The 27,681-nt window shown below is 40.4% G+C and overlaps 1 protein-coding gene across 1 annotated transcript; it reads right to left on the bottom strand.

The window, feature by feature from the left end:
- Positions 1-728: 728 nt before the first annotated feature.
- Positions 729-26,009, bottom strand: LOC310635627 (O-acyltransferase like protein-like; the record flags this gene model as incomplete). The annotated part of the gene is made up of 15 exons (XM_083354801.1): positions 729-860; positions 4,142-4,284; positions 5,818-6,004; positions 8,701-8,830; positions 10,190-10,303; positions 12,217-12,296; positions 13,468-13,633; positions 14,543-14,644; positions 15,499-15,601; positions 17,569-17,739; positions 18,473-18,687; positions 18,792-18,930; positions 22,598-22,676; positions 23,853-23,992; positions 25,847-26,009. 15 exons carry the CDS (start codon positions 26,007-26,009, stop codon positions 729-731), a joined length of 2,064 nt encoding a protein of 687 aa, XP_083210927.1.
- Positions 26,010-27,681: the final 1,672 nt, after the last annotated feature.

Genomic DNA, 27,681 nt, shown 5'->3' on the forward strand with positions numbered 1-27,681 from the left:
GAATATTCTTCAAGACATTGTTCTAATAATGTATTTGTATTAGACATTCCCTTGCTTGTTCTCGGTTTTTTGGTTGAGTGGTTTTTTTTAATGCTGTCTAAGCCACCCAGAGTCATGCGGTTTGAATTGGGTGACCTTAAAAATTTTGTTAGTCATCATCATCGTCTTCTTGTGTATTCTTATCCTAACTTTGAACCATTTAGTTGCTCCATATTCCATTCTAATTATTGCTTCCTCATCATCATATAAAAGACTCAATAGGCAGATGAGATTGCCTAGTAACCCCATTTTTAAGGGCTTTCCACAATTTCCAAGTATTACTTTTTAGATCCTTGACAGTTCATACCTACAGTCACCATACCTATCTATATCGCCAAGTAAACAGGAGAAGACCACTTCTAGTTAAACTAATACATGTGAATATAGAAACATCAAAGTGTAATCTAATCATACCTGACATATGGTACAAGGGAATATATAATCTTTTACTATATATGGAACACATATTCTAATAATGTTATGCAACTGTCTTAATTTTATTTATTCCAAAATAATGCATGCTTACATATGAGTATTACAATTTCTAGCCTTTATCCATGTGGATAGTGGAATCCAGGGTGTTGAAACACATTAATTGGAGGCACAACCTCCGCATCCCAAACAATTCGGTTAGTTTCAGAAATTCCAGAGGAGGTCTGCAAGATACCACATCTTTCCATCTTGCTTTTCTAAAGCCTTGATCCATGTTGGTGCATGGAACCCAAAGACTTCTTTAATTTTTGAAGAGGAATCTCAAGCATCACTGTTAATGCCAATCCTACCAAGAATGTGATCAGGCAGTGTCCAAGGAACAAGTAGAACTAAAAAGACAAGCACAAACAAAATAAAAGTAAGGTATGCAAGTTCTGAATGTTCAGCCATTGGAAGGAAAGCTTTAATTAAATAGTTGCCTTGAAATAAGATGGGCAGACTATAAATTTTATAAATAAATACATAGTTATGGTCAGCACAGGGAACTGAACCGAATCTATGAAAGCTATCCCTTGGAAGGTCAACATGTACAGAGTTTTTTTTAATTTTTTTTATTTTAATTCCATTTATATCCCGCCCTTCTCCGAAGACTCAGGGTGGCTTACAAGCTTAGCAGTAGCCTTCATTCTATGCATATGCCTGCTTATTAGGGCTTTCACACACACCCCCAAGCGGCATTATTACAAAGTCAGCTTATTGCCCCCAACAATCTGGGTCCTCATTTTACCTACCTCGGAAGGATGGAAGGCTGAGTCAACCTTGAGCCTGGTGGGACTCAAACCTGCACTAATTGCAGGCAGCTGGTGTTACTTAAGGAGGCATTAGTTCCTGCAGAGGAATCATACACCCGTATAGGCTTCAATCATTCCATCCAGTATTTCTCAACCTTGGCAACTTTAAGATGGATGGAATTCAAATGCTAGCTATGGGAATTCTGGAAGTTGAAGTTCATCCACCTTTAAGTTACCAAACATTAAATTAATCATACCTGTCATTTTGACATAGGCAGCAGCCCCTGGAGATGTTTCTGGCCCTGATGACCTCCTCCCTGATATTCTTGTATTCACAGTTATGACGTTTGCAGCATCCCCTTGAAAATGTGCTCAAAATTGAGATGCTTGGCAACTGGTTCATATTTATGACCGTCGCTGTGTCCCAAGGTCATGTGATCATCTTTTAGTGACCTTCTGACAAGCAAAGTCAATGAGGAAGCCAGGTTCACTTAAGGACTGGGTCACTAACTTATCAACTGCAGTGATTCACTTAACAACTGTGGCAATTTAAAGGTTGTAAAATGGGGCAAAAGTCCCTTAACAAATGTCTCACTTAACAACAAAAATTTTGGGCTCAGTTGTGGTCCTATGTCAAGGACTACCCCTATTCCTCTTTCAGGAAGCTTTTAATATGTAAATCCTTCCCCTTCTCCCTAATATTTCATGAAATATTAGGTGCTAGGAAACATTATGTACTATGGTATTCCTATTTGTTAGTTGGGACCCCAAGTTATGAGTAGGCAAAGCTTTAGGCCAGAGGCACGTTTGAAATTTCAAAGGCAGGAGAAAGACAGTACAAGCAGCATTCAGTTTAGTTGGGGCTGAAATTTCATTCTTAAGTAACTGTGGTTGTAAAGCAAGATGTCAGGTTCGCCTGGTGCGCCAGTTGCGACCCTATTTGGACCAAGATGCCCTACGCACAGTCACTCGTGCTCGTGACCTCCCGGTTAGACTACTGCAACGCTCTCTACATGGGGCTGCCCTTGAGGACCACACGGAGGCTTCAGCTGGTGCAGAATGCAGCCGCGCAAGTAGTAATGGGAGTTTCCCGATACTCTCATGTAACACCTCTTCTCCGCGAGCTGCATTGGCTTCCAGTTGCCCTCCGGGTGAGATTCAAGGTGCTGGTGATGACCTATAAAGCCCTAAATGGCATGGGCCCGGATTATCTGAGGGAGCACCTGCTGCCAGCATCAGCCTCCCATCGTCCTGTGCGCTCCCACAGGGAGGGCCTTCTTAGGGTTCCGCCGGTTAGGGAAAGCCGGCAGGTGATTCCAAGGGGGAGGGCATTCTCTGTGGGCGCGCCTGCCCTATGGAATGAACTGCCGGTAGAACTTTGGACTGCCCCGGACCTTCGCTCATTTCGCCGGGACCTGAAAACTTGGTTATTTGATCTTTCTGGCCTGGACTGAGGGGTTTTTAATTCAACTTTAAATTTTAAATTTTAATTTGTTTTAATCGTGGGCTAGTCTTAATTTAATTCTATTTTAATTGTATTTATTTGTATTGCTTAATTCGCCCTGTAAACCGCCCTGAGTCCTTCGTGAATAGGGCGGTCTATAAAATCAATCAATCAATCAATCAATAATAAGTGTGAATGCAGTGACTGAGGATAGCAATCCCAGCACTCCCTGTTGCAGTTGTTAACTGAGAATCTCTTGTTAACTGAGAATCCAAGCCATTCCACACTTGGTCCCTTCCAGCCCTGGGTCCAAAAAGGGGATGGTAAAGGCAGATAAAAGAGTCCAAGAAGGAGGCAGCAAAGGCAGCAAGGCACTTCTGCTTTGGCTGCACCAACCGGATGCAAACGATGAAAGGTTTTGAGTGGGTAACTGGGAGAGAAGACAGGTTAGGGCAGACATGTCAAACACAAGGCCCGGGGACCAGATCCGGCCCGCGAAGTGGTTTCATGCGGCCCGCGAAGCCATCCTGAAAACAGTGAGGGAACGGCCCCCGCTGCCTTGGCCCTGGCCCAGAGACCCTCCTTCTGCCAGAGACCCTCAGATCTGTCCCACTCCTGCCCGGGCCCCCATAGGTACCCTTGATGAGAATGATGTAGAGCTGGCCATGCCCACCCAGTAGGCCATACGCACTCTAGCCTCGCCCACCCAGTAGGCCACGCCCACCCAGGCCACACCCACCCGGCCTCTTGAGGGCAACCGCAATGCTGATGCGGCCCTCAATGAAATTGAGTTTGACACCCCTGGGTTAGGGAATGAATGCTCGCTGGTCTGGCTGGGGCAGGTTGGGGTGGCTGCAGTCAGAGGGGCATAGATGGGGGGAAATAGCCAGATGGAGGAAATTGAAGCTCTGTGGTCATAAGTGTGCACAGGCTGCCAAGTGCTTGAATGTTGATCACTTGACCCCAGGAGTGCTGCGATGGCTGTAATTTCAGGCACGGATCATTAATCCATTTTTTCAGTCCTGTCGTAATTTCAAACTGTTGCTTAACGAATGGTCTTAAGGACTACCTGTAGCAAAATGGCTACAGTGGGAAATATATTTGTTCACAAAATGGCTGCCATCATGGGCATGGCCAATCCCAAAACATCGATTTATCCAGTGCTTTTTTTGTAAAAGAAAAAGGTGCCGGAACTCACACATGTCATACAACCTGCCTTGCCTACCCTACAAGGTTCCATCCAAAAAAGGTGCCAGAACTCCGTTCTGAGCGTTCTGTGAGGAAAAAAAGCCCTGGATTTATCAGAAGGCAAACAATCTCAAAAGAATGCTCTTTACTCTCCAACTAGATGCCTGTGGAGCATAAAAGCTTTTGGGCAAATAAATATGATGCTGGAAGCTGGTGCTTTCCTTCACATGAGTTCTTGCACACTCACCATATTGATGTCTGAGTAATGTATCAAAGTTTCTTGAAGTCCATTATATAATAGTATGATCACTGGATGCACCAAGTAGCAAGCATAACTAATTCTTGCAACCACAGTCCAAACACTCCATGAAAGGATTGTGTTGATGAATCCTGCCAGAGAAAAACCAATGCAAATCTCTAAGCAATAAGTTTTCCTCAAAAAGTAAAATAAAAAATGGGGAATTCTGGGAATTGATGTCCACACATTTTAAAGTTGTCAAGTTTGAGAAACACCGATATAATGTTAAACAGGTATGGGAAGAGAATTGTGCTCCCCTAGTATTGATGGCTACCCTCAGTTCTAGGCTGGATATCTTAAAGAATTGTTGCAGGTAGCAATAGTGTGTGGGAGAAGGGTTCTTGCCCCCCCCATTTCTGGTTTGTGAGCTTCCTAAATGTATCCATTTGGCCATTGGATGACAGGGAATATTGAATGAAACCCATCTGTGGCTTGATCTAGAATGGCTATTTTTGTATTTCTTAAGCTCTTAAAGAATAGATAAAATAAATAGATTCTTTCATTTGGGACCTTGAGAGATCCTAGTACAAGGTAATTTGAACAGCTGATGGCCGAGTCCAAATGTTTTTCCTCTTAGGGCTTTGTAATATTTACAATGCAAGCCTGTAGCAGGGGAATTTTTTTTCAGGGCATGAAAGTCATTAAAGGAGCCTTGGTGGAGCAGTGGGCTAATGCCTCCTTAAGTAACACCAGCTGCCTGCAATTAGTGCAGGTTCGCATCCCACCAGGCTCAAGGTTGACTCAGCCTTCCATCCTTCCGAGGTAGGTAAAATGAGGACCCAGATTGTTGGGGGCAATTAAGCTGACTTTGTAATAATGCCGCTTGGGGTGTGTGTGAAAGCCCTAATAAGCAGGCATATACATAGAATGAAGGCTACTGCTAAGCTTGTAAGCCGCCCTGAGTCTTCGGAGAAGGGCGGGATATAAATGGAATTAAAATAAAAATAAAAATTCTAAGAACCTTTTTAACTTGAAGAGGAGACTGAAAATGAAAGAGAAAGAAACGAAACTCTTGGAAAGTATTTCTGAAGAATATATAGGATAAGGATCCCATTGTTTTCATTGCTCCTTATTTTCCCAGTTCTAAAAACCAGATTCTAAGGTTCAACCTCAAGAAACCCATGCTAGGCTCAAATGCTCATAGAGGTGGAAGAACATAAGTGCACCTGCTCTCATTCTATCAGCAGCCAGCATGATAAATCTTGCCTATGCTCATGTTTCAGTGGGGCAGAGGAGAAAAAGAGCATAAATTAATCTTAAACAACTGCTAGGGAAAAAGTAAAGGTTTACCCTGCTCAGCCATGCCTGACTCTAAGGGACAGTGTTTCCTAAGCAAAGGAACCAGCATTGTCCGAAGACACTTTTGTGGTCATGTCGCCAACATGACAATACGCCAAGGTAATGGAACGCTGTTACCTTCCCATTGAAGTTGTGCTTACTTATCTACTTGCATTTGCATGCTTTCAAACTGCTAGGTGGGCAGGGGCAAGAACGGGAACTCATCCCTTCATGTGTACTTGGGCCTCGAACTGCCAACCTTCCGGTTGACAGCCCAGCATCTTAACCATTACGCCACAGCTAACCCCCTATTTAAAAAAAGGCCCCTTTCTCCTTGGATATCATACCTCCATAGCCTTCTTCACATGCGAAAATGATCCATCCTACAGCAATTGCCCAAAATGTCCGATGAACAGCTTGATAAATGGCAACGAGTGGCGCATAGAAACTGATGGAGTCTTCTAAAATGTAAGCCAAAGCAATCACCATCAACATGAAGATTGTGGCACAAAGCCACCCAACAGAAGCCTGAACCTGCAGGAAGATGAAGAGGATGTTAAATGAATCTGGCTTCCCCCTTGACTTTGCTTGTCAGAAGGTTGCAAAAGGTGATCACATGACCTCCGGACACTGCAACCATCATAAATGTGAGTCCTTTAATTTAAATTAGATATAATAAATTTTTCTATCCATGGGGTTGAGATAAGAAGAGGGTTGACACTTTTGAACTTTGGCATTGGAGAAGGTTCCTGAGACCACCATGGACAGCCCAGAAAACAAAGAAATATATCATAGAACAAAGCCAGAATTCTTACAGAAGAGCCATAAAGGTCTCAGAAAAATTATATGTTGTGATGTTTCTGTATCCACAAAGCATAGAATGGTATGAGCCATGGTATTTGGGGGGGGGAGGGGAAACAGATCATTGTACAAATCAATTTAGTGTTCTCACTCAAGGCACAAATGACTAGGCTCAAATTATGTTAATTTGGACACATTATGTGATAACTAGTTCTCTGGAGAAAGCTCTAATGCTGTAAAAGGTGGAAGGAAAGAGAATAGTGTAATAAAAACTACAGATCCCCGGTTCAAAAGCTGCTTAGATCTTAATTTTTATTACCCTCTTTTCTCCTGACAACTCCACTCCCCATATTGATCTACTTTTCTTTTCAAATTCCTCCTAATTCATAACAGGTCTTTCTTCAACACATCTTTATGAGATCAAGAATACTTTGCCCAAGGTAAAGATTCACATATCATTTTAAATGACTCCAATATCAAGAATCAAAGGTACTCTCTTACTAGTCAAAATAGAGTCCTCCAGGCATCTTTAATTAGTAGTTCACACCAGTAAACTTCTATACATCTGACTCATCCTTCCTTTGTTTTGCACAGAAGTGAGATAGACCCAAGAGAACTGCACAGCTTGTAGAAATATAAGGAGCATTCCAGGGAAAGAAAATAACTGAAAATGATTCCGTGAAAACAATCAATGCTTAGAGGGCAAGGAATACTGTTTGATGATTGCATGGTGGAATAATGGAAGGATGAGAAAAGATAATGGAAACGAATAGCCTAGGAAAGTATTCCATATACACTGCTCAAAAAAATAAAGCAAACACTTAAACAACACAATGTACTGTATTTAATAGTAGGATGTCTTATCTTGTGTTCCCTTTATTTATTTTTTGAGCAGTATATTTAATGCAGATCGCACTTGTTGTTCTTAGTTTTCCCATATTGGAAGGAGGGTGCCATATGAAAGTTGGAGATATTTTCTTTGCCCCAGACTGCATGGTGAACTGGAAGGAAGCCATGATCTACAATATTTGTTCATGGCATTGGCAACACTATGGAGATGTGGGAACAAGAAGAAGGAAGACCATCTCATTTCCACATTCTGGATAGAGAACCATTGGTTTGAAAGAGGGGTAAAAGAGACCATTTATGTTAACATTGAGTAGCCCTCTCTCAACAAAGGGAGAGGAATAAGACACCTCCTATGTTCTGTCTACATTGCAGTCCTTTCGGCAATTCCAAGAAGATTTCACCCTCATTTGCACTATTCAGGTAATCCTGAGGGCACAGATAAATGCCCAAGTGGCCTCAAGAGCTTTCAGGGAGAGTGCTAATGACCAAGTGACTGCAAAGAAACATGATCCTTCCAATCCTCCTTCCCCATCCTGTCAAAACTGATCCTTCCATCATCCCTGCCAGAAACAATTAAGCTTCTTAGATGACAAGTGAAACTTTGGATCACTACATTGATACACGATAATGAATCCCAGTGAATTTAATGGATCCTCCTCCTCCTCCTCCTCCTCCTCCTCCTCCTCCTCCTCCTCCTCCTTCCTCATTTTGCTACTGTAAGCTGGAACATCCTACCCTTAAGGCACAACTCTGTAAGCCAGAGTATCAATTATTTGTGACTATAGAAAAGCAAATATAGAATGAATCAAAATTTATTCAGAGGCGTGAGACTTATCCCACACTTTAAATTTCTGAGATGGAGAACTTATGATAGGCTCTCATTCAGAGCATTCCTTCCTCAATAAACATTCTGAAGACTGAAGTTTTAATTTACAGTTTGCAATTCATTCTTGCCCTCAGTATGCCAACAGTAAGACAAAAGTTCTTTGGAGTCCAATTTCATTCAGGCCACTTTATTTACTGTATTCAATTCCCAATCCAGTTCCAAAGTGTCCTGATAATTCTTTCTGAATCTGTTCCACTCCAGATTTGCATTTGATTTCAGGAATAGAGCCATGACAGTGAAATCAGTACAGGCACTCCTCAACTTATGGTCACAACTGAGCCCAAAATTTATGTTGCTAACTGAGAAATTTGCTAAGTGAGTTTTGCCCCATTTTATGATTTTCCTTGCCACATTTGTTATGTGAATCACTGCAGTTGTTAAATTAGTAACACAGTTGTTAAATGAACCTGGCTTCCCCCTCGACTTTGCTTGTCAGAAGGTTGCAAAAGGTGATCGCATGACCCCAGGACACTGCAACCATCATAAATGTGAGTCAGTTGTTAAGGATCTGAATTTAAATCACGTGACCATAGGGATGCTGCAACAATCATAAGTGTGAAAAATGGCCATAAGTCCCTTTTTTCAGTGCAGTTGTAACTTTGAATGGCCACTAAGTGAACTCTTGTGAGTTGAGGACCACCTGTGTCAATCCAATGCATTTTTACTTGTTTTGTTAAGCAGATCTCTTATTTACCTTGGTTCTTAGGATTGATGCTTGGTGGTGATACATGAACAGTCCGAGAAAGACACCAACTAGAAATGGACCACATCGGCAGTAAGGTTTTGAGTAATACTCTAGAAAATACATCACAGTGGACATTTGCCTGAAAGCAGAGCAAAAATTATTTTGGTGAAGCTTAAATGGACAAAAAAGAATAAATATTACAAACTAAAGCTTCAAATTGTTTGAAATGAAATAACAATAAACAAATCTAATATTACTAATGTTAACTCACACGACAAATACAATAACACTGATGCAAACAGAGAGACTTGACGGGTATACTTTTAGAGATTTGCACTGAAATAAAATACAATAAAAACCTCCTTTTTATCTGCTGTACAATATTCACATTTTTTGCCCTTTAAAAAGATAATTAAAAGAAAAGAATCTCAGTCAACTATGAATTAAATGGAAGAAATCTTCATGCTTGCTGCTTCTCTTCTAGAGATGCCAATTTTTGTTTTTTAAAAATAAGAATTAATTCAGAGTGAACAGCTAACTTCCCTAGAAAATTTTCTTTCTTAGCCAGGATCAAGAACTGTGAGGCTGTCCTAAATAGTTTTTCCTTTCTCTTTCTTAGCATTTCTTGGTTCTTGGTTCTCAAATCTTAACTTTAGTCATTATTTTAGAGACAGCAAATGTTTGGTTGCTGCCCTTTCTAAGATTAAATAAACCCTTTGGAAGAGGGCGGATAGTTTAGACTAATTGCCTCATCTGTGAGACAATTTCATCCACTCATAAAGTTCTAGTATTCTTGCAAATAACATCCAATTGTGTTAAAAAAGATAATGATGTTGCAAACAGTTCCATATTCTTCACCTGGAGATGTAGAACTTTTGGGTCTCCAAATCTCAATTTAGATTTGAATGCAAGTCAGATTGAGGCAGCTTAGTTGGAACCAGTTAAAGTCAATTGTCTTCCATATTCCTAATTGGGGTCTGCATTTAATCTTAGAAGTCATGAATACTTTAGTACAGGGGTGTCAAACTGCCGGCCCAAGGGCCGGATGTGTCACGCCAAAACCTCACACACTCCATTGCTGGCAATGGAAAAAAAGTCACGATACATTGTGACACGTCACATGATGTTGCGAGTTTGACACCCTGTTTAGTATATGAGTGAGAGGGAGAGAGAGAGGGGATACAAGAGAGGATATGCCTTGATCTATTTTGAATTAGTATTTCAATTTTTGGTCTAATGATATTCCAATCCTAACCAAACTTCTGAATTTTTATAATGTTAACTTTTTTTCAGGTTCAAGAATGTCTTTTAAGCCCAGCCTGTGGAAGTTCCGTCTTTATTCTCAAGGTCTCTATTTCTTCCTACCAACTTTCTCTTTTTCTCTCTTTCAAAAATATTCCAGGAAAGATTCAACTCAAGCTCATGAACAATTTTTGGATTCTTCTCAGCCTGTCAGTAAGTGAGAAAGTATGAAGGAAACCATTTTAAAGCTTCTTACCTCATATCATGTGGGTTTGCTACAGGAAGTCGGTAGAAGAATGAAAGCAAAGCTGTAGCTGTAAACGTTGCCAGGAACAGAAAGATTGCCAAGATGACAAGCCAGCATTTCCTTCTGCCAAAATAAACAGAAGCAACAGATGGAAATATTACATCTATGGACCTAGAGGGCTACTTTCATGCTTTTTGAATAAATGGCTCTTCATTAGGAGAATCAGGATTATTCATTTTTCTATTGTGAATAGAATAAAGGTGTACACTTGTTTTGCAATGCAGAAAATATGGACCCGAATAGGGCCTGATTACTAAAATGTTCATTTCCCCAAAGGTGCTTTCCAAAAGGCAAATGGACTTTCTTGGTCTCTACCAGAGGAACGCTGTAGATATAATTTACTTGGACTTCAGTAAGGCATTTGATAAAGTAGATCACAACCTACTACTTGATAAGATAGAAAAATGTGGGTTAGATAGCATTACCACCAGATGGATTCGTAGCTGGCTGACAGGCCGTACTCAGCATGTGGTCCTCAATGGAACCGCATCTACATGGAAGGAAGTGTGTAGTGGGGTGCCCTAGGGCTCTGTTCTGGGCCCAGTGCTCTTCAATATCTTCATTAATGATTTGGATGAGGGGATAGATGGGGAACTCATCAAATTTGCAGACGACACCAAGCTGGCAGGAATAGCCATTACTCCAGAAGATAGTCTTAAGATACAGAAGGATCTGGACAGACTCGAACACTGGGCACTATCTAACAAAATGAAATTCAATGGTGAAAAAAGTAAGGTTCTACATTTAGGCAGGAAAAATCAAATGCATAGGTATAGTATAGGTGGTACCTTGCTCAATAGTAGTAACTGTGAGTGGGATCTCGGAGTCTTAGTAGACAATCACTTCAATATGAGCCAGCAGTGTGCTGCAGCTGCCAAAAAAGCCAACACAGTGCTAGGCTGCATTAACAGAGGGATAGAATCAAGATCACGTGAAGTACTAATACCACTTTGCAATGCCTTGGTAAGGCCACACCTGGAATACTGCATCCAGTTTTGGTCACCACGATGTAAAAAAGATGTCGAGACTCTAGAAAGGGTACAGAGAAGAGCAACCAAGATGATTAGGGGGCTGGAGGCTAAAACATATAGGGAACGGTTGCTGGAATTGGGTATGTGTAGTTTAATGAAGAGAAGGGTGAGGGGTGACATGATAGCAGTGTTCCAATATCTCACGGGCTACCACAAAGAAGAGGGAGCCAAGCTATTCGCCAAAGCACCTGAAAGCAGGACAAGAAGCAACGGATGGAAACTAGTCAAGGAGAGAAGCAACCTAGAACTAAGGAGAAACTTCCTGACAGTTAGAACAATTAACCAGTGGAACAACCTGCCTCCAGAGGTGGTGAATGCTCCAACACTGGAAGTTTTTAAGAAGAGACTGGACAGCCATTTTCCTGAAATGGTATAGGGTTTCCTGCCTGAGCAGGGGGTTGGACTAGATGACCTCCAAGGTCCCTTCCAACTTTATATTATTATTATTATTAAAGTCCAGTTGCCTTTTGGAAAAGCACCTTTGGGACAACCATGACCTGGATAATTGAGAATCTCCATAGACAAAATGCATAGAAAATCATATAGGACCCTCATTCAGAACCATTTGCAGTAAATAGGGTGGGGATTTCCTGGCTACCGACAGAGTTACATTGAAGGGTCTTTGCTGCTCTCTGAGCTTGGTTTTCTCCCGTTTTCTTGCAGATGTTTCATTACCAAACTAGGTAACACCATCAGCGTTAGTAAGGAATAGGATTTGCTCTCAGTTTATATACTAATGGCTTACCCTGTTGGTGGGAGTGGTTTAGAAGGTTGTTTTGGTTGGGTTGTTAGCTTGTTTGACAGTTTCTTGACTGGGGTATTGCTACTTTGTGGGGCTACCGTTTCCCCCCAGCTATTTCTAAACAACAAGACAACCAGATATTTATATATTTACATTTACATTTCAGTATTATGGACTGTGACAGGTTCTGACAAGAGACTCACCTGTTGGAAAGAAAGACTAGCAGGGGTGTTATGAAATAAAACTGGAAATCATTTGCAAGATACCATGTCCATCCATTACACTGAAAAACACATGGGAAATGGATAAAGACAGACTATGTGCACAAAGGACATTTTTGTTTCTAAGTTTTAAGCTGCTGTATGGTACAGTTAGGGACGCGGTGGCTCAGTGGGTTAGGACGCTGAGCTTGTCGATCAGAAGGTCGGCAGTTTGGTGGGTCGAATCCCGAGTGCCGCATAACAGAGTGAGCGCCTGTTACTCGTCCCAGCTTCTGCCAACCTAGCAGTTCGAAAGCACGTAAAAATGCAAGTAAAAAAATAGGGACCACTACGGTGGGAAGGTAACAGTGTTCCGTGCGCCTTTGGCGTCTAGTCATGCTGGCCACATGACCACGGAGACGTTCTCGGACAAGCGCTGGCTCTTCGGCTTTGAAACGGAGATGAGCACCGGCCCCTAGAGTCGGAAACGACTAGCACGCATGTGCGGGGGAACCTTTACCTTTACCTTTATGGTACAGTTCTTGATTTTCCAGCATTATGGCGAGAATCGAGGGCTATTCTTATAGCTATTCAATTTTTAATTTCTAGAAGAAAGGTTGCTAAGTCCCAAGTCTCCCTAGAAAGGATAATCTGTTATTTGGCAGCCCTTTCCCTTAACATAGGGATGTCCAACCTTGGCAACTGTAAGACTTGTGGACTTCAATTCCCAGAATTCTCCAGCCAGCATGGAGAATTCTGGGAGCTGAACTCCATAGGTCTTAAAGATGCCAGTGTTGGACACCCCTGCCTTAACAGATGATTTCATTCTTTGTTTAGCTTTAAACTTTTCTTGCAAAGAGTAAGCAATATTTCTTAATAATGTGGTTTAAAATGCAGATTGGTCTTCAGCTTGATACACAAAAGACTTTTCTCTGTCCACATAATCAACATTTAATAGATTTATTAAAAATATCCCCACTGTTAATTTCTAAAGGACATTTCACTATGCATCTTGAGGCAATAATGGACACATTCAGGACTACTTCTGACCTAGATTTTACATTATATAAAAAATGTAGTCATCTGTTCAGTTGCTGACCTTCCTACACGTATGAGTATTGTGCACATGGCTGATGAATTACTTACAAATCTCTTCTCTTCTGTGCCTACAACTACAATCAAGAGGAGTGGAGAAGAAATTCATGGAAACCAGGCCTTTACTCAAACAGTGGACATTCCATTGTCAAAACTTACTGACTTGGGCCCAGCAACGAAGTTGTTTATCAGCAATAAGTTGGTCCACCACATTCTTCTACAATTCTCCACCTCAAGTTTCAAGAACTCCCAGAGTGCTCCCCATGGAGTAACGGAATACAACCCAACCAAAAGACACACGGAATACATATGGAGTGGCTGAAGTCTAGAAATGCAATGACAGCAGAAAGAGTCAGTTTACAAAGCATTCTGAGCTCTACAGCTGATTCAACTTTAGAGAGCTGCCTGTGGGGTGTGGTTGAAAAAAGTCAAAAAGCCTGGTGTGTATGTTTTTGTGCACTCTGAAGTGCATACTGTAAAAACAGGTGAGCTTCAAATTGCACCATTGTGGCTACTGTTTTGACTTTTTTCAGACATTATTTCAACTTTTTCAACACTCCTGACCCTTTCACCTATCTCCATATACCAAAGTGCATTTAGTAATTTAACTTTTTAGAATGTATGAGTTGGGAGTATGATGGCCTACAATTTTAAATTATTATCTGTTCACAAGAATGTGAATTCACAGCTGCCAGTTCTTTAGCTGGTGTTAGCTTTACATAGAGTTCTTCCCAAGAACCTAGTATGTCATGATGTATCAGTGCAACATATGTGTAGATTCAAGTAGTGTGGATGGAAATTTGGTCAATTTTTTAAGTACTATCCAAATTTTTTTGCTGTGGGATCCAGTGCACCAATAACTACTGGAACCAGATTTTGGTATTTTGTGATCTTCAATTATTTATCTTCTATTCTACATCCCCTAGTATTGCTACATCAGTTAATTACACTTCTTTCAACCACAGTTATATCTGTTATGAGTCAAGACTTTATCAGTCTGCATTCGGAAATCCCACACTATTTTAACCTTCTAATTTTCAACTGCTTTTTCAATGATTTTTTTCCAAATGAAAATTGTTGTGCTTCCTTTTATAACATTCTCAAATCATGTGTGCCATGTGTCTGTAACAAGATGCACATCTACAATATTCACATGGAAAAAATGACTTGATGTCCACTTTGCTAGGCAAAAAACTCTTTATCAAATGCAAAAGAAAATTTTTGTAGCTTCTACCGTAGAAATCGATTCCATAAGTACTTCAAGGCAATGGAAAACTTAATGTCTTTTTCTGAGCAATTTACCATCTTCAGAAATGACCGGGAGCTTAATAAGCCACTAGAAGGAAAGGAAATCATATTAAATTAATTACTTTATTTTTCAAAGCTTGTTTCTTACTCATGCTTTCATATATAACCATATAGGTCAGGGGTGTCAAACTCGCAACGTCACATGACGTGTCGCGACATATCGTGGCTTTTTTCCCATTGCCAGCAATAGGGTGGGCGTGGTTTCACCATGACGCATCTGGCCCACGGTTTGGTATAGTTCGGTATAGTTGATTAAACCAGCCCAAAATTAGTCACGTGCTATCAGAAAGACCCTCTTGCTTGGAAAGCAAATATTCTAACTTCGTAATTCAGTTTCCCTTTTCCTTCATTGAAAGGTGAAGTTCTCTTTCCTATAACAAGAATGTTTGCTACCTGATAATTGGAAAATTATATTACGCTACCATGGCTCGTACCGAAGGTGCTTTTTCCAAAAGGCCGCTGGACTTTCTTGGTTTTTTTTCTTTGAAAACATTTCGCTTCTCATCCAAGAAGCTTCAATAGAAAAAGCACCTTTGGGACAACCGTGACTTGGATGATTGAGAATCTCCATAGACATTATGGCTTGTATTGCTTAAACATCTCCCCAGTCCCACCTCCAATTCATACACTCTCAAAGACGCAGGAGATGTTTAAGCAATACAAGCAGGGCTTTTTTTGTCATAGAACGCTCAGAACGGAGTTCCGGCACCTTTTTTGGATGGAACCTTGTAGGGTAGGCAAGGCGGGTTGTATGACATGTGTGAGTTCCGGCACCTTTTTCTTTTACAAAAAAAGCACTGAATACAAGGAAACTTAAAGGTCATAAATAGGTAGGCATAGGTTTGTGGAATGGTGGAAATTGCTAACTAATGTTTGACTTACCTAATGATGAAAAATGTGTCAACACCTAAATAAAATGGACCACTTCGAGAATATATGTAGATAGGGTTTTTTGATACTTTAGCCTCCCATTCCAGAACATTATCTGCAGCAACACACATAAAAGGAAAGTACAGGTAGGGATTTTGGGACAGAGATTTATCAAAATCTTTTATTTTTAAACATACAGGGACCTACAGATCTAATCATAATAATCTTTACAACATTAGGTGTAATCATTTTTTAAAAATAAAAAATACTATTTATTTTAAGCATTTTTTAAAAAAAAAAATCTCAGATGTTATCTACCTTTAAGCAGCTATGTCTACTTGGGAAAGAAGCCAAAGCTGGATAGATTCTCTCTCTGGAGTTTAATGACCCCTTTGAGAAACAGGAACGTAGAACATAGAATAACAAGGGTTGGAAAGGACCTTTCAGGACTTCTAGTCCAACCCACTACTCAACCAGGAGACCCTACTATCATTTCAAGTGGCTGTCCAATCTCTTCTCAAAAACCTCAAGTGATGGAGAGTCCTCAACTTTTGGAAGCAAACCATTCTACTTTTTCATAGGTATGTCTTTTCACGAAAGATTCACATTTAGTTATCAATCCAATCAATAGCTTAAAAACAGAAATTCTGGAACTGCCTGTTCATTGCTGCTCATAAAATCCCAAGCACAAACTCCTCCGATGTCATCTGAGCTGAAATTGTCTCATATAACAGCACTTTTAGAGCATTTTGTTCTTCCTCTTGTCCCTTTTTTGCCCAGAGCAGGTTTTAAGAGCACATGGAAATGGTGGCTGCATTGGAACAGGCATAATCACTTTGTTGTTCTTAGTTGCGAAGTCGTGTCTGACCCATCGCAACCCCATGGACAACGTTCCTCCAGGCCTTCCTGTCCTCTACCATCTTCTGGAGTCCATTTAAGCTCACGCCTACTGCTTCAGTGACTCCATCCAGCCACCTCATTCTCTGTCGTCCCCTTCTTCTATTGCCCTCAATCTTTCCCAGCATTAGGCTCTTCTCCAATGAGTCCTTCCTTCTCATTAGGTGGCCAAAGCATTTGAGTTTCAACTTCAGGATCTGGCCTTCTAAAGAGCAGTCAGGGTTGATCTCCTCTAGGACTGACCGGTTTGATCGCCTTGCAGTCCAAGGGACTCACAGGAGTCTTCTCCAGCACCAGAGTTCAAAGGCCTCAATTCTTTGGTGCTCAGCCTTTCTTATGGTCCAATAATCACTTCTACATAGCCCAATAAATCACTGGACCCCACCCTGTTTTAAAAAAGGTAGAGGTGTGGTTCAGGTGTATTATTTTGAAATTCTGATATAAATCTTTTTAAGAATATTTTTTAAAAAAATATGTTTTCATCATGTGAAATACAATTTAGCCCATGCTCAAACAATATGGAAGGAACTGTAATGCAGGTGGCCCTCAACTTACAACAGTTCATTTAGTGACCAAAATTATATCATTGAAAAAAGTGATTTATGACCAGTTTTCACATTTACAAGCATCACAGCATCCCTATGGTCATGTGATCAAAATTCAGACTCTGGGCAACTGACTCATACTTATGATCGTTGCAGTGTCCAGGGGTCATGTGATCATCTTTTGTGACCTTCTGACAAGCAAAGTCAATGGGAAAAACCAGATTCACTTGAACATGTTATTAACAACTGCAGAGATTCACTTAACAACTGTGGCAAAAATGGTCATAAAATGGGGCAAAACTCACATTAACAAGTAATGTCTCACTTACCAACAGAAATGTTGGGCTCATTTGAAGTCGTACATCGAGGACTACCTATACTACCTATACTTAAATTCCTGAAAATAGTTGCTAAGAATAAAATCCCATCCAACAGTCCTATATTTCCATTTTAAAGGATGGCTTTCACCCAGAGGTGTAGTAGATGAAAAAGGGATAAAACATAGCCTTCAGCATCTCCCTTGAATGTTTACAAATGGCCTTGGTTACTAAAATTTGCTTACTACCAAAGGGAGATTCAATTTCAGTTTCAATTCAATTTAAACAAGAACTTGATTTGCTTTGGCATCTCCAGATCGTACCTAAATTCTGCCATGCTGTCATTTGGCTTGTATGTCCAGAAATTATCCACAAAAGACTTAATGATCTAAGTCCATTTAGAGCCAAAGAGACATCCTGAGAAGATTGGGCCATCCAAATAAGTGGAAGATTTTTTTGCAGGGAAAAACACTCCATAATGCAATCCAAGTTACCTAAAATATCAAAACACAAAATATTAATTGTAGCATACGTTGTATTCATTCCTCAGCAATGTACAAAAGCATGAATAAACTTAGACATGCTGCTATAAATATAATAAAGTATCAAAATTCAGAAAAAAATACTTTGGGAGAATGTCCTCAGGTGCTTCAGGTAGATCAATGTTTGAAATAGATCGATATTTTTCAACATTTACAAATAAATATATCTTAAATTGACTTTAGAAACAAATAAGCAACCAGCATCATTCTATTCAAATTGGAGCAAGAAAGACGACTTTGCTATTCCAGAAAAATTCTGACAGCTGAATCCTGGATCAACTAAAACTATGGAATTGCCTCCAAAGCAATATCATGTGGAACATGCTGCAGTAATCCAGCTAGGAAATTATCAACATATGGAGTACGTGGCCAGACTACTACTACTGCTGCTACTACTACTACTATCATATTTTAGCTTGCAGTAAGGCTTTAAGTTCAATGATCTTGAGTAGGGCAAGTAAGAAACAAGATAGGGAATCAACCCAGAGGGCACAGTCCATAAAGTTAGAAATTTTATGGTCCCTAAATCATACTTTACCATTTTGTCATTTATATTTCACAGTATGAAAAAGCGAGCTACTCATAACATGGAGACAATGAGCTAAACTATGGCTATCTTTTTGGATCCTTACCTATAACGTCTTATGGGCATAGTTCCTGAATATACATAATTTTAAACACCTACTTTGCTTCGAACCATCTACCACTGGCAATATCCCCGATATGGCTTCGTGGGTCTGTGTCTTCTCTGTTTTTGATGTACTAGTGTGATTTTGCATTGAAGATGTGCTCCCATAATTTGCATCTGAAGGCTGTTGGTTGTTCTTAGCTTTCCTCCAGAGATCAGCACTGTAAATAGTTCCAGCAACTGGTAGAATGATGAATAAAACACTAATAAACCTAGGGAAAACAGAGGTTCATTGCTGCAGAAGTCTCGATGCTTTGAGGCAATTGTCGGAATATCCGTTTTGGCACACATTTACATCTGGACACCCAGTACTTACAAGCAGACACCTGTGAATGCATCATTGATAGAAAGGTCTTTGGCACATCTGGCCACTGTGCTAAACGAAATGGTTGCATTGAGAGCAAAGAGCGATGGGAAAGGCAATAGGAAGGAGGTGGACCTGAATTTAAAAACATCTGTGAAGAAAGAACAACAGTAATAACGTCAGATCAGGAGAAAAGAGCATGTTGTACTTAAAATTTTTCATGGCTTCTGAAAGGACACTCAGGGAAACATTTGCTTTGTCGGGGGTACAAAGAGTGCTTGTATCTCATACAAAGAGTTTTTATTGCATTTCTCTTTGAAAAGTTGAAAACTCACGAGTCGTTTTGAGTCTCTCCCTTTTTTCTCCTGTTTTTAATCACTTGTTTCAGGGAGAGGAAAAAAGAGGGATAGCCTGGTTATCCACTGAGTGTGCATGTGTTAAAAAAAAATCAAGATGGCAATTAAAACTGCCACCTGGCCCACCCCTTCTTCTTTGTGTGTCTGGATAGTGAGATGGGTAGCATATTTAAAGGTTTAAAAGGTTTCCCTTATCCATTTGTGACCGATTCAAGGAGGTAATGCTCATCTCCAACTCACTTGTTCTCAGCCTGGGTTGTGTGAGAGACACTCTGTCATCATGTGGCCAGCATGAAAACACGGAATGCAGCGAGCTTTCCCGCCAAAGGGATACCTATTTATCTATTCACATTTGTATGCTTTCAAACTGCTAGGTGGGCAGGAGCTGGGGTTAGTAATGGGAGCTCACCCCCTCACGGGTCTTAGACCCAGGCTGACAGCTTTCCAACTGACAAGTTCAAATGTCATAACCACTGAACCATCGTGCATATAAATTTAATAAATAAAAATAAAATAATAAATATTATATATGAGATAAACGAAAATAGGGATGGCAACCCCCTTATTTTATTTTATTTTATTTTATTGTCCTTCCCCCGGACTCCTGCCTACTCCCTTTGGCATAAGAACATTTTTCAATTTAGTTCCGGGAACTAAATTCAATTACAAATTTCAGCAAGAATAGTGTACTGACTATACAAGACTTAAACATGAAGAAGTGAAGAAAAGGCAAGATTGGATAATGTGCAGTACAACAGTGTAAAGCATAAGGTAAAATGAAAATGGAATAAAATAAGAAGTACAATCAAATAAAAGACATAAAATGTCTTCAAGATTCTGCATTGTTACCAAAATCACTACAAGTAGAAACTTAGTGAATCTTATTGTTGATGGTAGAATGAATAGGAAACCAACTGCCTGTTCTTTGTAACAGAGGCTCAGTGGGTTAGGACGCTGAGCTTGTCGATCAGAAGGTCGGCAGTTTGGCGGGTCGAATCCCGAGTGCCACGTAGCAGAGTGAGCGCCTGTTACTCGTCCCAGCTTCTGCCAACCTAGCAGTTCGAAAGCACGTAAAAATGCAAGTAGAAAAATAGGGACCACTACGGTGGGAAGGTAACAGCGTTCCGTGTGCCTTTGGTGTCTAGTCATGCCGACCACATGACCACGGAGACGTCCTCGGACAAGCTCTTCAGCTTTGAAACGGAGATGAGCACCGGCCCCTAGAGTCGGAAACGACTAGCACGCATGTGCAGGGGAACCTTTACCTTTACCTTTTAATGTACAGTATATCTGCACATAAATAGGCATAGAAAGGGCAGCAGAAAAATGCTTGCAATTTGGTCTCATGATTACTCTGAACACTAGATAGCATCTCTCATTTGTGCCTCCCATATAGTAATGCTGAGGATAAGCAGTAAAACAAGCCAACAAAAAAGCTGCACAGCATAGAATGCCAGGCAGGCAAACTTGGTTGAATACATAGTTTGCAATTATGAACATCGACCGCAGCTCTCCAAATCCTTCTGCCATGCAGTGTCAAATACACTTTGCCGAATTTCAGCTTTAGCTTTCTCTAAGCTGAAAATCAGGAGATGATGGATAGACCACAGAAACACCACTCAACTATGATGTATTCCTGTCCATCTTGATGGAACACCCTGAAGGAAATTTGATAACGTGGTTGAGTCTTTGGAAAACAGGAGTTTAAGCTAGTAAGAGAGTCGGTAAACCCAGATTCTCAGCTCTAGTAGAATCATACAGGTTTCCATGTGGATTAAAACATTTGAAACGTGATATGGGTTTTGGAAGAAACCTTGATAGAACCTAGACTGAACAATGTCTAAAGACTTTGAATTACTGTAGGTGTACACCTGTGCATCTGTAGTCAAAACTATGGTTTTCCCAGTAGTGATGTATGGCTGTGAGAAGCTGGATCATAAGGAAGGCTGAGCGCCAAAGAATTAATGCTTTCGAATTGTGGTACTGGAGAAGACTCTTGAGAGTCCCTTGGACTGCAAGGAGATCAAATTAGTCAATCCTAAATGAAATCAACCTTGACTGTTATTTGAAAGGACAGATATTGAAGCCAAAGCTCAAATACTTTAGCCACCCAATGAGAAGAGAGGACTCATTGGAAAAGACCCTTATGCTGGGAAAGACTGAAGGAAAAAGGAAAAGGGTCAGCAAAGGATGAGCTGATTGGACAGTCAACACAACGAACACGAATTTGGACAAACTCCCAAGAGACAGGGGAGGACAAGGGAGACTGGTGTGCTATGGTCCATGAGGTCGCAGGGAGTTGGACACAACTTAGCAGTGCTTTTTTTGTAAAAGAAAACGGTGCCGGAACTCACGCATGTCATACAGCTCGCCTTGCCTACCCTACAAGGTTCCATCCAAAAAAGGTGCCGGAACTCCGTTCTGAGCATTCTATGACAAAAAAAGCCCTGCAACTTAGTGGCTGAACAACAACAACCTGTATAACACTTAAAAAGCTTCACAGCAGCAGGTATGCATCTGTCCCTTTAATCTGTCTCTTTTAAAATGAAAAATACTCCGGATCGCTTTGGCTAATTCTTGTTAGCTTTGGCAGAAGAGGATCTAATTTATTTCTCCCAAGCTCCAGAGGATTGGGAAAAAAAATCACACTAAACTCTTTAGAAGAACTACGTTTGCCTTTTGTAATGGCAAACATCCCCAACGATCCTGGCAAGGCGCAGAGAAACAAATTAGTGAAGTAAGCCACAAGCAACATTGAATTTGCATTTACATTTAATTAATGAATTAAATATGGTTAACATGATACCCCACAGTAATGAACATTATGTGTTTAATAAATCATTAGGTGATTTAAGATGAACTATAATCAGTTGATGAAATGGTAGGGGCTTAGATAAAAGAGAGAATGTTATGTTGGGAGGATGAAACGATCCAAATGAAAAGCTGTTGATGTAATACTTGATTTTTATTTTGCAACAAGTTAACACGTTTTCCTGGGACATATAATTGGTTTAATCTGCAATGTTTAACGTACTGTGTTTGTATAGGACACAGCCTTTATTGCACAATGCCAAGCCCCTGGTGAAATATCTCGTGATTGTAAATAAGCTATCAGTAATAAATGGACAAGGTATATTTTCAGAATGAAATCTGCATTATGAGCAAATAAAGATATTCGTATTTTTCCCAATGACTTACTATTGTTTTTACTGTTCTTTTTTAGTCATGAGAAATATGATTCAAAAATTAGGGAAGGAGGAGAGAGTTATAGGTTGAGTAAAGTATTTTTTTTATTTAGTAAGTACACCCAGAACTGAAGCTTTTGCAAGTTTGCAAGAACAGTTAGTAGTAGTAGGTTACCATGCATGTATATGTAGAAAATGAGCACAGAATAGTCCTTGTTATTTTCTCATCTGAAAGATTTATAAATACTAAGGACCAAAATAAATATAATCCATTTACCTAATGTGGCTAATGCTGTAATTTCTTCTTCCTGGCAGGAATCAGGAACACAGATTCCATTATAGTAGTCAATTCTGTCCTAGAAGCATAATGGTTAAGTAAAGCAAAAGCAAGCAAACTAAGTGGATACTCAAAATGTATTGACTTCAACAGGGCCCAATGAGAAATCCTATGTTTATAAATCTATCGAAGTCATCAGATTAATGCAAGGAAAGAGCCCAAGGGGGTGAGATTGTGGAGACAAAAACTGGCTTTAGTTACATCAATAGACAAGAGACCATATACTACAGGTAGCCCTCAACGTATGACCATAATAGCAACTGGAAAATTTGTTGTTAAAGAGGTGAAGCCATTAAATGAAGCACCACACGCACACACCCAATCTTACAATTTTTTTCCATAGTTGTTACAACAAGACTTTACATGACCATGACTTGCATCCTTCCCTGCCAGCTTCCCCACTGACTTTGCTTGCCAGAACCCATCTGGGAAGGTCACAAATGATGACCACATGACAGTAGGGCAGGGGTCTTCAAACTTAGCAACTTTTAAGGCTTGCTTGTGGACACAAGCCTTAAAGTTGCCAAGTTTGAAGACCCTTGCTGTAGGACATAGCAACCATTGCAAATGCATAATGGCTGCTAAGCATCTAAATCAGACATGTAAAACACAAGGCCTGCAAAGTGGTTTCATATGGTCCGCAAAGCCATCCTGGAAACAGTGAGGGAACAGCCCCCACTGCCTTGGCCCTGGCCCAGAGACCCTCCTTCTGCCAGAGACCCTCAGATCTGTCCCACTCCTGCCCAGGCCCCCATAGGCACCCTTGATACGAACGATGTAGAGCGGGCCATGCCCACCCAGTAGGCCACGCCCATCCTGGCCATACCCACCCAGCCCCTTGAGGGCAATCGCAATGCTGATGTGGCCCTCAATGAAATTGAGTTTGACACCCCTGATCTAAATGATGATCATATAATCACAGGGATGCTGCAACAGTCATAAGTGTTAGGACTGTTTGTAAGTTACTTTTTTCGGTGCTGTTATAACTTTGAATGTTTGTAAATTGAGGACTATCTGTATTGCCTGCTTCCTAGAGCTGAGAGAGAATGATGGTCCAAGGTCACCTAACTGACTTTGTGCCTAAGGCAGGATTAAAGCTCACAGTCTCCATGTTTCTAGTGTGGTGGAGAGTTTCCACTAGCATATCAACATGGCATACTTTTTATTATATGCTCAGGCCAAGCAGCGTACTCACTTGCTGCAACTGAAGTTTGCAATATTGTCCGTGGAATTTTCCAGAAGGCGCCTCTGCAGAAATGCATTCGGTGTAAGATCCCAACCTGTCCACATTCCCATTTAGGATGTTGCTGCTGTATTTCCCAGCTGAATCATACACTGTGATATCAAAGCAAAGAGGCTGAATTATAGAACATCTCCACCCACCAACTGACTTGAGCAGAAAAGATTAACTTTTATATTCTAAGAGGCTGCTTGTTCCTCCAAATAATCTGAGACAGCAGGCCATTACCAAGCACCAATACAGGAACAGTTGTGCTCTCTTGTCTATGGGGATTCTCAGTCATCCAGATCATGGTTGTCTCAAAGGTGCTTTTTCAAAAAGCACCAGGACCTTGTTTTGCTTTGAAGTTCTTTCAGTTCTCAACCAAGAAGCTTCTTCAGTTCTGAACTTTGACAAAGCAACGAGAGTTGGCTTTTCTTTTCACTTCTCATCCATCTCATCAGTTCAGAACTGAAGAAACGTCTTGGATGAGAAGCAAAACATCTTCAAGGAAAAACAAAGTCCAGCTGTCTTTTGAAAAAGCATCTTTCGGTTGAGCCCTCTCATAAACATCCAGCAAATACATACCAATTTACAATCAAATGACTACATTTTTGTTTGTACTATCTTTCCAACTTTGAACGGTAAACGTGGTTTGAACCTTGGTTCTTCATAAATGCATAACTCTTAATTTAGGGATATGTTTCCACTTTTTGGAATAAAAAATTCAAAAGTACATCCACATTGTTAAGTCATATTGATCTTTCTAACACCATAAAGGTAAAGGTAAAGTTTCCCCCGCACATGCGTGCTAGTCGTTTCCGACTCTAGGGGCCGGTGCTCATCTCCGTTTCAAAGCTGAAGAGCCAGCGTTTGTCCGAGGACGTCTCCGTGTTCATGTGGCCGGCATGACTAGACGCCAAAGGCGCACGGAACGCTGTTACCTTCCCACCAGAGTGGTCCCTATTTTTCTACTTGCATTTTTACGTGCTTTCGAACTGCTAGGTTGGCAGAAGCTGGGACGAGTAACAGGCGCTCACTCTGTTACGCGGCACTTGGGATTTGACCCGCCAAACTGCCGACCTTCTGATTGAGAAGCTCAGCATCCTAACCCACTGAGCCACTGTGTCCCTTTCTAACACCATACTAACAAGCATATAGACTTTGAACTAAAATAGGGCAATAGTAGGACAAGCTCACCATCATACGTGTCTCTTTACAATGTAATAACACTCACAACTAACCTTTCAAAAACCTTCTCTGTGGTGTCCAGTAAACATAAAAAAGAATCTTTATTTTGTCTCATCTCAGGATGTTTAATAATGTACTGAATATACATTAACACCCTTACTCACTGATTTGCTAATACATGATAATTTAGTCCAGCTCTAGTTAGTTATTGCAAATAAATAATACTTTGTATATTAAAAATACTATAACATTAGAACAATACAAAATGCATTACAAAACTGATAATAATTTAACAGTAATAATGGTGAACCCACCTTCACAGTGTAAGGAAGACCTAAAGAAAATGGCTTCCACACCATGGTAATTCAAAATTAATTTGGGTTGTGGGAATTATTTTCAAACCGCAAACCTCAATTATTTGAAGCAACCTTTTTTGTTTTTTTTCAATCTTTTATCTGTAGACAATTTGTCACATTAAAAATGCTAACATCTGGAGATTTCCTGGTAGGGATGTTTCTCCAAAGATTTGCCAGATATTCCATTGCAGAGAACCTGGAAAAGCTGAGAAGAATATTTGTGCCACGTGCAACCCTTAGATCCACCTGCAGAAAGGAAGTTTGTAATATCTTATTGGTTGCCTGGTGAGAGATTTTAAACTCTAACTTTAAAATTAATTGCAAGACACTGGAAGAGCTTTGTTCAGTAGGTAGTGGATAAATATTTCAAGCCAAGGAATTGTCTAAATCAAATAATGTAAACTTATTATCACTTCTACTTACTTTTGATTGCATACGGTTTGGGTTTTTCTGCATTCAAATCAGAGAGGAATTCAGTGGTGTCTTCCCAACATTCACGAGTTATATTTATTGCAGGAGAAGTTGAAATCAGGAAAGAAAACAGGAAGAGCTTGAAGATGTAGGTCATCATTTGTCCACTCTTCATGTTTATCTCTAGGCTTCTGCCTTTTGGACCAGTGGCAAACAGTACTTAAGGACTTGTATTGTAGCTACGCACTTTGGGGGTAGAAAGACAACCTAATCTCCACAAGATAATTAGAAATGCTCAGTGCTCTTTGAAAACAGAAGCAGCACAATGGAAATTGTACAGTGTGAAAAGCCTATTTCTGCATCAGGATTGTCTTGCTTTGCATGTTTGGCCCATTTTCTCTTAACCACCTGCTGCCATTCGTTCCAGAGATCAAGCCACTTGTTGTTTGCCCTTTTGATGGTGTTTCCATCACAGCTTTGTATACATGTGTTCTCTTTTGAGAGTTGGATTATGGAAAATGTTGTTCTATCAGAATATTCTAGGATGGCTGTGTGCAATGGTGAGATTCAGCCAGTTCGCACCAGTTCGGTAGAACTGGTAGCTAATTTTTTTGTTGCCCCAGGCCCAGAATGGACTTCCGGAAGTGGCATCCACACAGAGAACCGGTTGCTCACATGTTTGAATCCCACCACTGGCTGTGTGCAACTGAGTTGTTTTGTGGTTAAATTTTCTAATGACCAAATTATGAATGAGACTAAGTGTGGTCAATGCAAGCAGAAGAGATAGTCTGGGACTGATGAAAGAACATTTTTGCTAGAGTTTCAGCAGAAAGAATTAAAGGCTTTCAGACCATTGTTTTAAATTACTTCATGTTGTAGACTGTCCATACATTCCTAAGTACTTTAGAAAAACAGATGAACTCAGGATTTGTATAGTTGTACTTTTCTTTCAGTTCTTTATATTATTTAGATGTTTTGTTCTTTAGGAAATTTCTTTTTTCAAGGCTAATGGCAAAATGAACATGGCAGGATTTCCCTTTCTGTTAAGCAGAAGAATGCCAACGTTATGAAATAAGTCTCAAAGCCAGCTAAGAAAAGGAAAAAAGATAGTTCTTCAGAAACTATGAAGCTTCAAGAAAGCTTCTTAGCTCTTTTAGTCTTCTTGCCTTGCAAATGACCATCTTAAGAACCTTTGTTTTCTGCATCCTTGGGGGAAAATGAAGAAAACATGTTTAAAGCACTTTCCCCCAGCTAAATATCTTTCAGGTCTCTTGGAACACAACTCTCATAACTATGTTGTCTTATCATTTTGGGATTTGAAGTGCTGAAGGCTACAGGAGAAGAAACCAGTTCAAGGATGCTGGTATTAAGAGCCAAGAAAAGACATATAGGGAAGTGGTTCCAGTACTAAATAGAAATTGCAATGGAGGTGTGAGAGAACCAGAAGGAAACAAAATAGAAGAAGCATCAGTTAAAGTGAGAGCAAGTCTCACATTTCTTTCAGGGTTAAAAGCAAAGGCACAACTGTCTGCAAGGCAGGATCAACTGGAAGTTCCCCTTCAAGCTATTATTAATTTTAAGGTAGATTTACTCCACTTTTTGTTATAAAACTCCACTTCCGCCCCAGGTAGCTTCCGTTAACTCTACAAGCAGGAGCGAGGTCCCTCATGAGGTTAGGACACTGGGCTAAATGATCTGCAGGCTTGCATTAGAGACCCAACTGCTGCCGCAGGATGGGGTGAGGTCCCGTCACACGCTCCAGGTCCTGCCGACCCAGTTTAAAAGCAGGTGACCACAAGTAGATAAATGGTTACCACTTCGGAGGGCAACTTAACAGGGATGTGAAA

Source organism: Vipera ursinii (genome assembly GCF_947247035.1).
Source record: "Vipera ursinii genome assembly, chromosome: 2".
Lineage (NCBI taxonomy): Eukaryota > Metazoa > Chordata > Lepidosauria > Squamata > Viperidae > Vipera > Vipera ursinii.